The sequence below is a fragment of the Panthera uncia genome, chromosome D2 (genome assembly GCF_023721935.1).
Source record: "Panthera uncia isolate 11264 chromosome D2, Puncia_PCG_1.0, whole genome shotgun sequence".
Classification (NCBI taxonomy): Eukaryota; Metazoa; Chordata; class Mammalia; order Carnivora; family Felidae; genus Panthera; species Panthera uncia.
This window is the reverse complement of record NC_064818.1, coordinates 16,242,092-16,256,919: the sequence shown is the minus strand read 5'-3', so window position 1 is coordinate 16,256,919 and position 14,828 is coordinate 16,242,092. Positions and strand designations below refer to the sequence as shown.

At 39.7% G+C, this 14,828-nt stretch overlaps 1 protein-coding gene and 1 long non-coding RNA gene across 4 annotated transcripts in view; one reads left to right on the top strand and one right to left on the bottom strand.

The window, feature by feature from the left end:
• Positions 1 to 4,128: 4,128 nt before the first annotated feature.
• Positions 4,129 to 6,289, bottom strand: LOC125932614 (uncharacterized). Its single transcript, XR_007460694.1, has 2 exons — positions 6,204 to 6,289; positions 4,129 to 6,111 (listed from the first exon to the last, which is right to left on the bottom strand). It is a non-coding gene; the product is annotated as an uncharacterized LOC125932614 (long non-coding RNA).
• An 85-nt stretch (positions 6,290 to 6,374) lies between these two features.
• The window catches only part of TSNAX (translin associated factor X), a 32,449-nt gene continuing 23,995 nt past the window's right edge, over positions 6,375 to 14,828 (top strand). Inside the window, exons 1-5 of one of the 3 annotated variants that reach the window (XM_049645008.1) lie at positions 6,375 to 6,535; positions 6,743 to 6,802; positions 6,985 to 7,089; positions 10,354 to 10,468; positions 13,699 to 13,829. In XM_049645008.1, the coding sequence (XP_049500965.1) occupies positions 7,074 to 7,089; positions 10,354 to 10,468; positions 13,699 to 13,829 (262 nt within the window). In that variant the 5' untranslated portion in view covers positions 6,375 to 6,535; positions 6,743 to 6,802; positions 6,985 to 7,073. The other 2 variants (XM_049645006.1, XM_049645007.1) reach the window with 2 other exon arrangements.

Genomic DNA, 14,828 nt, shown 5'->3' with positions numbered 1-14,828 from the left:
CCATCACCATACAAACAATAAATGTAACAATTATTATTACACCATAGGTTGATACAATAGCATGGGTAAAGAAAAAGAAAGAAAGAAATTTTATGTAAGATACACCAGCAAGGAAACGGAGGTAGAGCCTCCGTTCTTGTTTCTATAGCTGGTCTTGAGGTTATAACTTGCATTATCCTCCCCTACGATGTATTCCACATTTTGCATATCTTTGGCTAACACTGTGGCTGGTTGAAGTTTTTTGCTTAATGGGGCAACCTACATCTTTCTTTCTGTGGGGCGTAAATCCTTAAATCCTTAGCGGTGCTACTTGTAAAGGACTACAATAATCTGCTGATAATTTTGATCACTGCACACAGTATACAACAAAGGACCGCTGGGGATCACTGTTCTAGCTGGACTTCTCCCAGCATCTACTGTGAAGCAGCAATCCTATTTCCTTCTGATGGTCAAGGGTGATTAGTAGATTTGCTCCTACCCAGTACCTCCTACCCTCTACCGGTTTAGTGCTAGATTGCTCAATCTCTGTGCTATTGACATTTTGGATAATTCTTCGAAGAGCCCCAAAGGGACAGGTGAGAGTCTCTGTCCAGTTTTCCCCAGTGAATGCTCTTTTCTTGTTACTATCACTTTTTTATTAAGTTTATTTATTTTGAGAGAGAGAGAGAGAGAGCATGAACCAGCAGGGGAGGGGCAGAAAGAGAGGAAAAGAGAGAGAAAACCTCCAGCAGGCTCTGCACCAGCAGCACAAAGCCTGACTTGGGGCTTGAACTCACAAACTGGGAGTCGGGTTTGGCTCAAGTCATAATCGACTCAGCCACCCAGGTGCCCCATCATTACTATCAATGCTTGACTAGTAAAACCTATGCTTGGAATATTGAACATCCTCCAAATAGCAGCCACATCAGAAATGTTGAAAGGCAATTTAAAACTAGAGTGTGAAGGGGTAATTTATGCAAGGAGGGAATGCGGGGCAGAACAAAGGAATAAAAGTTCACTCCATCCATTTTGGAGTAAGCAATAAACTTGTGATAGCAACTTTGAATTATACAGAGAGAAGAGGAAAATAAGTCCCCATATCCAGACATTCAAAGACAAAAACTGTTAATATTTTTCCAAATGACATTTTCTCCCTTGTTATAAATATAATGCACACTTAAAAACAATTTGGGAAATGAAAATAAAACTTCCCATAATTGCATCATTTAGAAAAAAACACTTTTAACACTGAGACATATTTGCTTTCATCTTTACAACAAAATTTAAAACCTGTATTTTCTTTTATAAAAGGAATACGTGGGGGTGCCTGGGTGGCTCAGTCAGTTGAGCTTCCGACTCTTGATTTCAGCTCAGATTACGATACCGGGAATCACATACACATGTGTCCTAAATTACATTTTTAAAAATTTATGAAATAAAATATCACTCTAAATACTGGTTTGCAACTTGCCTTTTTCTTCTGATGATGTATCTTGGGTATCTTTTAACATAAATGCATTAATCTATCTTATTCTTTTAAAAGTCAACATAGTATTTCATTCTATGAGTACATCCAAATTTAACTAAATATGGCAGACATTACAATAATTTAAGTAATTTCCAATTAAAAAATTTTTTTAATGTTCATTTATTTTTGAGAGAGAGAGAGACAGAGACAGAGCACGAGCGGGAAAGGGCAAAGAGAAAGGGAGACACAGAATTTGAAGCAGGCTCCAGGCTCTGAGCAGTCAGCACAGAGCCCGATGTGGGGCTTGAACTCACGGACCGCGAGATCGTGACCTGAGCCGAAGTCGGACGCTTAACCGACTGAGCCACCCAGGCGCCCCAATTTTTAAGTTTTATAACAATGATCACAGGCATATAGTGTTTGCATATACATACATTTGCACAAATCCGGTATATAAATCATTCATTCATTCATTCAACAAGTATGCATTTAATGTGCATTATGTGTCCGATGCTATACTAAACAATGCGGATGTTGCAAAGCACAAAACAGATATAAATCCCTATCCACATGGATGTTACATTTTTAGTGAAAGAGATCAGACAATAAATAATAAAATGTATTATATATTTGTATATATATACATATAAATGTATGCATGCATACATACATATAAATGTATATAGAAGGGATAGAGGAAGGGATATAGGGACATAAAGGGGACATTTCACATGGATTACTAGGAATCTATGTCTGTAGATAGATTCTATTGCTGCCATAACAAATGATCACAAACTCGTGGCTTCAAGCAACACAAATTTATTATCTCATAGTTCTAGAGGTCAGAAGTCAGAAATGGGTCAAAATTTTATTGGGTTAAAATCTAGAGTTGGTAATGCTGTATTCTTTCCTACAGCTCTAGGGAAGAATCTGCTTCCTTGTGATTTCCAGCTTCTTGAAGCTTTTTGCATTCCTTGGCTCATGGCCTCCAGCCAGTAACCTCATCATTGTACTTCTTTCATGGTCTTATCTCCTTTTCTGACTCTCCTGCTTCCCCCATTCACTTATAAGTATGCTTGTGATTACACTGGGCCCACTCAGATAATCCAGGATAACTTTCCTATCTCAAGATCCTTCATTTAATTACATTTGCAAAATCACTTTTGCCATTAAGGTAACGTATTTACAAGTTCTGGTGATTAGGATCTGGACATCTTTGGAAGGCCATTATTTGGTCTACCACAGAAGGCATCCTCTATTTTCTGTGAGAATATGTAGGAGGAAAAGAACAAGTCTTGGAGAAATCCGTGGAAAGAGCAATCCATGCCAAAAGAACAGTAGGTGCTAAGCTTTGAGGCAGGACTATGTCTACCCTGTTTGAAACAGAAGGCCAAAGAGGATGGAGTAGAGTTAGCGAACAGTGGATGAGAACAAGGTACTGAGGTGGTGGTTGGTGCCAATTATGTAGGGTCTTGTAATAACTTTGACTTTTACTCTGAGGGACGTGAGTATCCTTGCAGTTTTAAGTAGAGGAGTAACACCATTTATGTATATTTTAACAGAATCACTAAGTGCTGTGTGGAAAAATGACTGAAAGTTGGCAAAATTGAAAACGGGACACCAGTGTGTATCAGTTATCTATTGCTGCATAACAAATTACCCTAAAACTTAAAGACTTTAACATGACTTATTATTTTTCATGATTCTTGTGGGTTAGTTGGATGGTTCTTTTGCTCCATGGTGGTGATTGCTGGTGTTCTCATTCTGTTGCATTGAGAAGGGAGTTCAGCTGGGACTAGAATGTCCAAGATGGCTTCACTCACATGTCTGACACCTCAGCTGGTTTGGTTTTAAGGAAGGGGGGCTGCTCAGGCCTCTCTCATAGAATAGTCAGACATCTTACGTGGCTTAAGGTTCCAAGAGAGCTAAAAGGGAAGCTGTTGGGTCTCTTAAGGTCTAGGCTTAGGTACTGACCCGGTACCACTTCCCCCACATTGTATTAGTCAAAACAAATCAAAAGGCCAACTCAGTTTTAGGGGAACATCCGTGTCCAAGGCATACATTTGGCAGTGGAATTATTAGGTCATGTGATAATTCTGTGCTTAACTTTTTGAGACTATCAGTCTTCTTACAACTGCTGCACCATTTTACATTCCTACCAGCAATGATGAGGGTTCCAATTTCTTTGTATCTCCACTAACACTTGTGTTTATTTATTTTTATTATAGCCATCCTTGTGGTTGTGAAGTGGTATCTCATTGTGGTTTTGCCCATCCCTTTTTATTCCCTCCAATACCAGCTTCCCTCTCCAGTAAAGAACTAGAAGGAAAATCCTTTTCTCCTACCATGTCCTACCATTGCTTGAAAAATAAATCTGTGAACTGGTATGTATACACTTCACAATACCCCTTCAGACCCTATAGGTATCTTTTAGATATTATGGTTATTGCTTTAAAACTGGTCCCTGAAGGTTCTGGCAATTTCCCATGATCCCCCCCGCCTCCACTGGAATTTACTTAATAACTACATAACCAGGCAAAAGCTAAAATAGAAAATATCCTGAGAGCCTGTATTTCTCCTCTTAGTTGATTATGTGATTTTTTTTTAATACCTCAAACCAATTTTGATATCAGATGTTTTTCCTTACAAAGGTGACAAATGTGAAGATTTATAAACACAGGTGTGCTCCAAAGGCCTAGAGCTTTATTCGGAGTCAAATGTGGGCAAATGGAATGCAACAGTAAGAGGGGGACGGAAATCCGTTCCGAAAACCACACCAACATTTCTTGCTGAAAATGTTTTACCTTCTGCTTCCCAACTTGGTGGTAGTTCTCCTTTAAACGCAAACAAAAATATGTTTTGCCAAATACCCAAACTGTGTGCACGCATCTGAAGCAACAGAGCAAGGAGACAAGGTGGAGTTACCTTCTGCAGGTTACCCAAGGTTGAGAAGTATTTCCTCCCCAAAGGGCAGCTACAGATGGGATACCTGGAGCAATGCCTATGCAAATAAGTGCTGGCAAAGAGTCCCTGAAGTACTTTGAGAAGTCATCACGGGTTATGAAACTTTGTGTTCTAATCGCTATGGGAAGCAGTGAAAAGCAGTTTGAGTAACACAGCTGTCAACAGCTGAACAGTAGTGGTGGCTGGAGAAAGAGAATGAATATGGCTGATCTATGTTTTTTGGACAGTTGAGGTCTTCAGAGGGGCCAGTCCAGCAGAATTAGGAAAAAAAAAAAACCCTTTCTCAGACTGTGGTATAATAAATACTGACTTTAAAAGTGTTTGTAAGTTATGGGCTTCTCTGGATCTAGAGGGAGACATATTAAAATGATTATATTTCTGTCAGAGGGGTTTCCCCTCCCCCCCCATGGTCAAGTCATCTCTAATCAGGGAAGGAGGATACTGGTGGATGTTAGCAGGGTCAGACCTCCCACAAACTCAGAATTATTCGTCCCAAATCTACAAAGCAAGAGTCTTCAGAGCCTATTTAATCCACAAGGAATTTGGTTAATCAATTCACGTATTCAGAGAGCAGTAGGTATGCAGAAAGGTATGGATGGATGGTCGTTACTTTCTAGCTTCGGAGTTGGGAGAGGCCCTAAAGCTTACCCAGGGCAGAAAACCTTCCTATGACACACTCCGGCCTGCGGCTCGAAAATACCGCCATGTTCTAGCCAAATTGTTTCATTTACTGTTTCTTTGCTCCTAAATTAACGAGGAAAGACCGTGTGTACAACACGTGCCCACAAGCATCACCAAATATACTTGTGTTTTCCCCACTAGGCCTAGGCCATCCAATTTACCAAGTCTTACCCTGAGTTTTATCTAGAAGATGCTGGATTGCCACTCAGTTACCCATCTTGATGACACGAACCTCATTCTTCAAAAAACACTTACAGAGACTTACAAGCGCTATGGGTTCTGGGTGGTGGTACCTCATAGTAGTAAGTCTAGTAAGATATGGCAGTACCTGTCCCAAATAAAAAGCTCACAACTTAGTGGTGCACACCTATTATTATTATTATCAACCTTTCTCTCTCCCCCTTTTTGGAGGGGGACGTTGGGAGAAGGGTATCAAAGCTAACATTTAATTGAGCACTTACTATGCGAAAAGATACTCTTCTAAGAGCCTTAGCATGAACTCACTTTGTCCTCAAATAACCCTAGGACGCAGGTACCATTCTATCCCTATTTTACAGATAAAGAAGCTGAGGAACAGAAGTTAACTACCCTCAGGGTCTCACAGCCACTCAGTGGCGGAGCCAGCAGGCCGTCTAGCTATAGAGACACAAGGAAAAAGGAGTAAAGCGAGACCGGGCGGAGGAGGGGGCAGAAACTGGGAGACAGGCGGGGAGCAAGGGGGAGGAGCGCAGAAGGCGGGTTTTGCCCTCGTCAGACAGAACGCTTACTGATTTTCATATCTCCATCATTTGACCTCCAGGTGTCACTCCCAGAAATGGAAAGTGTAAACTCCCAACTCCCCAAGGTTCGGCCTCGAGGCTGAAAAGACCTTCCCATTGGTGATCGAGGGCTCGCTCTTCCGCATAGCCTGGTCGGGAGAGCCGCAGGGCCAGCAGCTGCGGGCGAACTACAATTCCCACTACTCATCGCGCGGAAGGCTGGGTCCACACGGAGGAAACGCGGGGGTGTTCCAAGGCAGCCTGGAGGAAAAAAAAAAAAAAATCACGTACATATTCCGCCTCTTTCCACTTTCACACACGCCTCGCTTCCGTCGTCTCTTTTATTAACAGACCATGCAGTGAAGTGTGTGAAGGCGTTCTGTCTCCAGGCACAGCAGAGGGCAGGCACAACAACAGAGCGCGGGCGCGAGGTCCCCGGGCCGTGCGCGGGGCGGAGCCAGGGGCGGGGGGAGGGGGCCGGCGTGCAGGCCGGAAGTGTGCGAGGGCGGAGGGAGAGGCGTGAGTGGTTGCAGCCGCGCGCTTCCGGCCAGTGCGTAGACGTCGGCCGGCTGCAAAGGGCTCCTCGGCAGGTCTCCGGCCGGCACCTTGCGCACTCGTCTCGCTCCAAGGCCCTCAGTCTCCGCTCATCTCGCCGTAGGCCGTGACGACATGAGCAGCAAAGAAGGTGGCGTCCTCGGCGGCACTGGGCGTTATTTATTCAAAGGGGGAGGATCTCCATCCTTTTTTGTCGGATTTTCCACCTCTCTTCACCCTTGAGGGATGCCCTCTCCCCTTGCAGGCTCGGGGAGGCGGCGGCCCCGGTGATTTCCCGGCCACATTGGTCCTGTTGACACCTCTCGTTTTCTTAAAGACCTGTTATTTTTAATCTTAGTTCGGTAATTGCTCCACCTTGTGCCAGATCAGGGAAGCCATTGGTGGAAGCCTGAGTGAGGTGAGCTGAAGGTTTGGGGAGAAAAGGCAAGGCTGCTTTTCTGCGAGTCCGCTGGGAAAGCCTGTAAGGCGAGAGCCCCGTGGACGCTGGTTTAAGAGGAAGGAAGGGGTTAGCTAACGTTACGTTGTAAGTCTTGTTGGTGGAAGAGCCCTGTCCAACTTTTTTCTCCTTCTCTACATAAGGATCAGGAGGGTTCAGGAAAAGGAAGCATGACAATTTCCCACATAACCAGAGAAGAGAAGGGAAGGATGTTAATTCATCTTCACCTGTGATGTTGGCCTTCAAATGTAAGTTCTCTGTAATGTAAGTTGACGAAGGGAAGAGAACTAAAGAGGTTGTAACAAGGATAATTTAGACATGTTGTGCACGCAAAAAAAAAAACCAAAAAACAAAAAACCAGCCCATCAGAATTTAAGATGTGGGTGTGTGAATCTTTTACTGTTCCTGGAGGTTGGCTATGGTGCTAGGTCTGCCATTAAAGTCGAGATTACTGAAGTCTTCACTTTTTTTTTTTTTTCATTACAGGTAAACAGTTAACATCAGACATGCCATAGAACTAAAAATTATTGTGTACTTGATATATAAATAAACGTCAGATGTGTATATATATGTATATATGTGTGTGTATGTGTATATGTGTGTATATATGTGTATATATATATATGTAGTTAATAACTTTTAAGCATGTGATGGTTTTGTTTTCTCAGACTTTTTTTTTTTTTTAATTTTTTTTTTCAACGTTTTTTATTTATTTTTGGGACAGAGAGAGACAGAGCATGAACGGGGGAGGGGCAGAGAGAGAGGGAGACACAGAATCGGAAACAGGCTCCAGGCTCCGAGCCATCAGCCCAGAGCCTGACGCGGGCTCGAACTCACGGACCGCGAGATCGTGACCTGGCTGAAGTCGGACGCTTAACCGACTGCGCCACCCAGGCGCCCCATCTCAGCCAGACTTTTGAAGACGGGGACCACACTTTTGTTTTGACTCTTAACATTTTGCACAGAGTGGGAACTCTGTTAGTAAATCATATATATACGTGTTATGTATATACTATTCGTATATATAATGTTTATGTGTATGTATGTACTTTTCCACAGTTGTCCTTTTAACTGGGTCAGGTTGCTCTTTGTTTCAAAACAAGCCCTAAAACAAAATTCTCCTTCCCTGTATCCTCCAGCCACCCTCCTATACCTTACAGTTTTTGTGGCTCAGGAACCTGAGGGGGCTTGAGCTGTCCATTCCAACTTGCAGTCATCTGAAGGCTAGATTGGGGCTGCAGGATCCACAGCAATTGGCAAGTTAGGCCTTCTGCCAACAGCCAGCTCTCACTTCCTCACATGGTCTCCTCCATGGGACTACTTGAGTGTCCTGATGTTACGGCATCTAGCTTCCCCCAGTCAGAGCAAGGAGGAAGCCATAGTGTCCTTATGCCCTGATCTCAGACATGATACATAGTCACTTTTGCTACCCTGTCTTAGAAATGAAGCGGCTTAAAAACTTCATATTTAAGGGGAAGGGAATTAGTTTCCCCCTACTGAAGGTGGAATAATTTGTGGGCATATTTTATTTTATTCATTCATTCGTTCTCAAGTTAGTTAATGTACAGTATAGTCTTAGGTTTAGGAGTAGAACCCAATAATTTCATCTCTTATATATGACACCCAGTGCTCATCCCAAAAAGTGCCCTTCGTTATTAATGCCCATCACCCATTTAACCCACTGTCCCCCCATCAACCCTCAGTTTGTTCTCTGTATTTAAGAGTCTCTTACGGTTTGCTTTCCTTTCTCTTTTTATCTTATTTTTCCTTTCCTTCCCCTATGTTCATCTGTTAAGTTTCTCAAATTCTGCATATGAGTGAAATCATATGATATGTCTTTCTGTGACTAATTTCACTTATCATAATGCCCTCCAATTCTATCCACATTGTTGCACACGGCACGATTTCATTACTTTTCATTGCTGAGTAGTATTCCATTGAGAGAGAGAGAGAGAGAGAGTATACATACACCACATCTTTATTATTATTATTATTATTATTATTTTTTTTTTATTCTCAAAAAATACACTGTCTTGGCTTCAGGACTAGAACCCAGTGATTGATCACTTATATATAACACCCAGTGCTCATCCCAACAAGTGCCCTCCTTAATGTGCAGGCATGTTTTAAAACCACCACAGCACTTACAGTGATCTTCAGAGGTATAAGACCGCTGTGATTGATTAGAGAGTGTATTGATATGACTGTATACACAGTGGAAAAACTGCAATGGGCCACCTATTCCCCAGCCTGATACTCTGTGGCACATCTGACACAGAGCTGCTTGTTTCCAAGCACATGTTGCTGTTGTATGTTTCTGTGCCTTTTCACATGTAATTCTTTAAGCTCGGGGTTGCTTCTCATTTGGTACCCCCATTGTCCATCTGGTGAACTGTGGTTTTCCTCAAGACCCTGCTCAAGTAGCTTCTTCCTTTCAAGCCTTTGTGATTTTTCTCTCAAGCAAATTTATTGACAGATATTGCATTTATTAATGATCCATTCATCCATTCAGTCATGAAATACTGATCATCTATCATGTTCTAGTATGTGTTAGGAGTGAACAAGAAGAATGTGGACCCTGCTTTCCCAAACCTTTACATAGATTTATTGTGTATTTTATTTACTTATTTACAATTTTGTCTTATACTGGACTAAGCTCGAGGATAGGAGCTATGTGTTCATAGTATTTAATTCACAGTAGTCATTAATGTTCATAATAAGTAAAAACTTATGATTGTCTTGAAATAGTAGACAAAATCCGAACTTAATTATTATCTCAATAATAAAAGGGCAGATGTCTTTGGTTCTTGTCAGCCTGTTATTTGGTTAATAGTTTATTCAAGTTTTGGGTTTTTTTAATTCATGCAAAATACATCTGGGTGCTCCCTATAGGGCAGGCAGTTTGCTGGGTCTTTGGGGTAACAATGCTTCTGAAATAAAGCGGTTATTAATTAAGAGTTAAGTGGTTTATGGGTATTTTAGTGACTAGGGCTTGGAAATTCAGAAAATTGATGTCATTAAAAGTTATAAACTTTAATTTTTTAATGAAATCAATTTTTTTGAGGGGGAGATAATATTGCATATGATTAAAACAAGGTGTTTAAAAATGTTATGTAACTTAGGTAGTTGGAAGGAATTTTTTAAAGTCCTGTGTGATAGTTCTGTGATAACAATCTCATGTTTACTAGATGGGGTATTTTTTTTTACAGTATATACATCTTATTGTGAGGCTGTGAGTGGCAAAACTCAGTTAAAGCATACCTGTGTTCAAAGAACACAGTCTGTAATTTCCAAATACTTTAAAAGTAAATGAGATGATTTGCTCTTTATTTTTATATTTTATATCTTATATATAGAGTAAATAATAGTTAAATAAGAGTAAATAGTTTAAGAGTAAATAGATAAGAGTTAAATAGAGTAAATAATAGTTGCTCTGTTGTGCCTATCAACAATGTTTGATAGGCTCAAAGTATAGAATATGCATGCTTATGGTTGTAATAATGTGTTCTTAGCATTTCAGCAGGAACTTGATGCAAGACATGACAAATACGAGAGACTTGTGAAACTTAGTCGGGATATAACTGTGGAAAGTAAAAGGACAATTTTTCTCCTCCATAGAATTACAAGGTGAGTAAATATCTCTAAAATTTGTTCCAGTGGCATACCCTTTGATATGTGTTACATACGTACTTTGGAATGCTTTATACGTCAGTGGACAGTACCTAGCTGTTAGAAGATTCTGTGATTTATTCTATGAATACTGGGATTGGAGGATGTTAGCAGCAAGAAGATTTTAAGAATAAATATTTTAATCAGAATAGGGAGGAAAGTTTTTTTTTAAGTATTAGTTTTGAGAGTCAGTGAGTGTGAGTGGGGGAGGAGCAGAGAGAGAATTTTTTTTTTTTTTTTTGGGGGGGGCGGTTTCTGATTTTTAAGGAAATAGGTATTTCTTTTTTCTTTTTGTTAAATTTACATCCAAGTTAGTTAGCATATAGTGCAACAATATGCTAAAAGAATTTCAGGGGTAGATTCCTTAATGGCCCTTACCTGTTTAGCCCATCCCCCCCGCCCCCCACAACCTCTCCAGCAACCCTTTGTTTGTTCTCCATATTTAAGATTCTCTTATGTTTTGTCCCCCTCCCTGTTTTTATATTATTTTTGCTTGAGAGAGAATCCTAAGTAGGCTCTACACTGTCAATACAGAGCCCAATGTGGGGCTCAAACCCACAAACCATGCGATCATGACCTGACCCAAAGTTGGACACTTAACTGACTAAGCCACCCAGGCTCCCCAAAAGGGAAAGTTCTTATTTTCAGAGCAACTAGGAATTTTGTGTTGTTAAGAGCACTCAGTGATACAGGTATTGTTTGTGAAAATATTAAATTTCTAGTGATTTACCAGAGCTTATTACGTTAAAGCTTTACTTAGGTGATATATGCAAAATTTCAATATTAGATAAATGTGGAAATCTGCTTTATTTATGTTCCCATTCGTTTTCCAACTCATTGCAATCCGCTTTTCTGCCTTACAACTATTGAGATTGCCCTTGTTACCCTCATATTGCTAAATCTAGTACATACTCTTAGTTTACATTTTTGCAGCATATGATACTACTGACTAATTTTTTGAAAGTTCCTTTTCCTACAGCTCTGAGACATCTTTTCTTTGAAGTTCCTTTCTGTAGGATTTTGTTATTTTTCTACATAGGCTCTGTATCTATCCTAGATTCCTTGGTTGTATGTATGTAAAAGAAAACAGCTTAAACTAGCCTAAGCAGAGGAGGAAAATAAATTTTAAAGATTCAGGAATTTCTTATGAATGCAGCTGAGTATCATCGTCTTTCATCTTTGCTTCTTTGTTTGCATCCTTTTTCATTTAATCAGCTTTCTTTGCTTCTCTGTTTTACGTGAGGTTAGAAAGTGCCCACCCTGGGGCACCTGGGTGGCTCAGTCAGTGTAGCATCCATGCTTTCAGGCCCTGTGTCGGGCTCTGTGCTGACATCAGGCTCTATGCTGACAGTTCAGAGCCTGGAGCCTGCTTTGGATTCTGTGTCTCCCTGTCTCTCTCCCTCTCCCAGCTTGTGCTCTGTCTTTCTCTCAAAAATAAAATAAGACATTAAAAAAAATAAAAAAAATAAAAAAAAAAGAAATTGCCTTTCCTACCAACGCCCAGGGAGAGATTGTTACAAATTACAAATGCCCCTAGAAGGATTTGCACTATGTATCTTATAAAGCATTTAGGGAAATCCAAATATAATTTACCATTTTTTATTATTAAAAATATTACTGAAGTGTTCTATTCACTCATTTGCAACTTTTAAGATAACTCTGTAATAGTTTAGTTTTTATTCTATTAAGTGGATGTGAATTTGCCATACATAGATTTCTTGGAATTAGGCACTGTTAACCTTTTCTTCATCTTAACCTGACTAAAATTTTTGCTTGTTTTTTTTAATGAGTTCTCAGTTTATATTATGAAAGGAAATTAAACTGTTTTTGAACTTGAGCTTATGGAAAGAAGCAACACTGTTTTGATTAATTATGAACAGTTTTTCAATACATATTGCAATTTAAAAACAATTGACATCAATATTCATCGGTTTAAAGAAATAATAGAACTGTGGCAGAGCGTCTTAATATTTTAGAAAAAACCATGTTATTTTATAAAGTCATCTTGTAAGGATTTCTCTACCAAAAATAATAAATTCTTATTATAGTAAACTTAGAAAATAGTAATCTTCAGAATAAATTGTAGAAAAATAAAGATACCGAATGAAAGCAGTCATAATACCAAAGATAGCTACTGTCAGTGAGCAGATTTCATATTTTATGCACTTTTTTTTAAAGTTCTGTGCCTAATGTGGGGCTTGAACTCATGACCCTGAGATCAAGAGTCGTATGCTCTACTGACTGAGCCAGCCAGACACCCCTGATTTTACTTTTTTTTTTATTTTACATATTTTGATTTGATTTGATTTTTTAATTTTTTTTCTTTTTTTAAATTTAAATTTTAGTTAACAAACAGTGGAATATTGGTTTTAGGAATAGAATTCAATGATTCATCACTTACATAAGCAGCCAGTGCTCATCACAAGTGCCCTCCTTAGTACCCACCACCCATTTAGTCCCATCTCCCACCCACCTCCTTCCATCAACCCATAGTTTGTTCTCTATCATTAAGTCTCTTGTTTATTTCCCTCTCTTCTCTCCCCCTCCCTCCACTTCCCACATGTTCATCTGTTTTGTTTCTTAAATTGATTTTACATATTTTTTTTTTAATGTTTATTTAATTTTGAGAGACAGACGGAGCATGATCAGGGGAGGGGCAGAGAGAGGGGGAGACACAGAATCCAAAGCAGGCTCTAGGCTCTGAGCTGTCAGCACAGAGCCCAACACGGGGCTCGAATCCAGGAACCATGAGATCATGACCTGAGCTGAAGTCAGACACTTAACTAACTGAGGCACCGAGGTGCCCCTGATTTTACGTATTTTTAATAAATATAATAAATAAAATAAAATTATGGTTTTGAGTTAGAAGCATCCAGATACAATATTAATTCAGTCCTATGTTTGTTGATACTTATTATTTTTATAGATTTTTTTAAATGTTTATTTATTTTTGAGAGAGAGAGGGAGGGAGGAACAGAGAGAGGGAGACAGAATCCGAAGCAGGCTCTGGGCTCCGAGCTGTCGGCACAGAGCCCGACGCAGGCCTGGATCTCACAAGCTGTAAGATCATGACCTGAGCCGAAGTCGGATGCTTAACCGACTGCGCCATCCAGGTGCCCCTGTTTATTGATATTTAGATGATTTCAGTTTTTCACTAACAAAGCATCTGGCTGGTATATTGATTATAGTGCTCCTGATATGGAAGAGATTTTGACAGAATCAGAAGTGAAATTGGATGGTGTTAGACAAAAGATCTTGCAAGTAGCCCAGGAGCTCTCAGGAGAAGACATGCATCAATTTCATAGAGCCATTACCACAGGTAAGTCCAGGTTCACGTCAATGGTAACTTTTTTTTTTTTTTTAAACCAGTGTGTTACATGATTTCTGTGTGGGTTGCATTAATTTTAATTGACACTTGGTGAAATATTAGCTTTTAAAAATTGGGACTTCTGCATAATAATGTAAAGGTAATCCAAAAACATTAAATTGGCTTTATTTTTCTGAGTAGAATCGTCATCGATAGCTCTTAATAAAGTAATTGAAAAAAGACCCAACAGAGTGAACTTTAGCCTTGAGGACATAGGGTGTATTCAGACAAGGCATGTCGCATTTCTCACTATGGGGATATCTTACTGGTGGCTCTAAGTTTCAGTTTCAGGGAATGTGTCACCTAGCCAGATGGACCCAAACATCTCGCAGGGCGACTCCATAGTAGAATTTTAAGATAGTACTGGGTTTTATATAAACACAAATCACTTCAAATATATACAGATGAATCGCATAAATAGTGAAGTGCTTGGTTCTTTTCTCTTCAACCTTTTTTTTAATGTGAGTTCACTGACAGGAGAGGTACTGTATAATTAAGAAAGACAAATTCAAAGGTTGATTTATAGAAGTATGTGAAATTATATGTTCTTTCTATCAAATAGCAGATTCCACTGAACTCCAGGCATTTCATCATGAGAAATGAGTTTATGTGGTATCTGCTCAGTGTATGTGCAATTTTAGGGTGAACATTTATAATTTCACTTGTTTTCAGAAATGTCAATCTGTATTATGTTCAGATGTCTTTTGTTGTTGTTGCCCAATGATTACATGTACAGTTGACCCTTGAACAATGCTGGGATTAGGGGCGCTGACCCCTTGCACTGCCAGAAATCTACATAAAACTTTTGACACTCCCCAAACTTAACTACCAATAGCCAACCATTGACTGGAAGCTGTACCAATAATGTAAACGGTTTATTAACATGCATTTTGTATATTATGTGTATTTATTGTGTTCTTACAATAAAGTAGGAGAAAAGAAAATGTTATT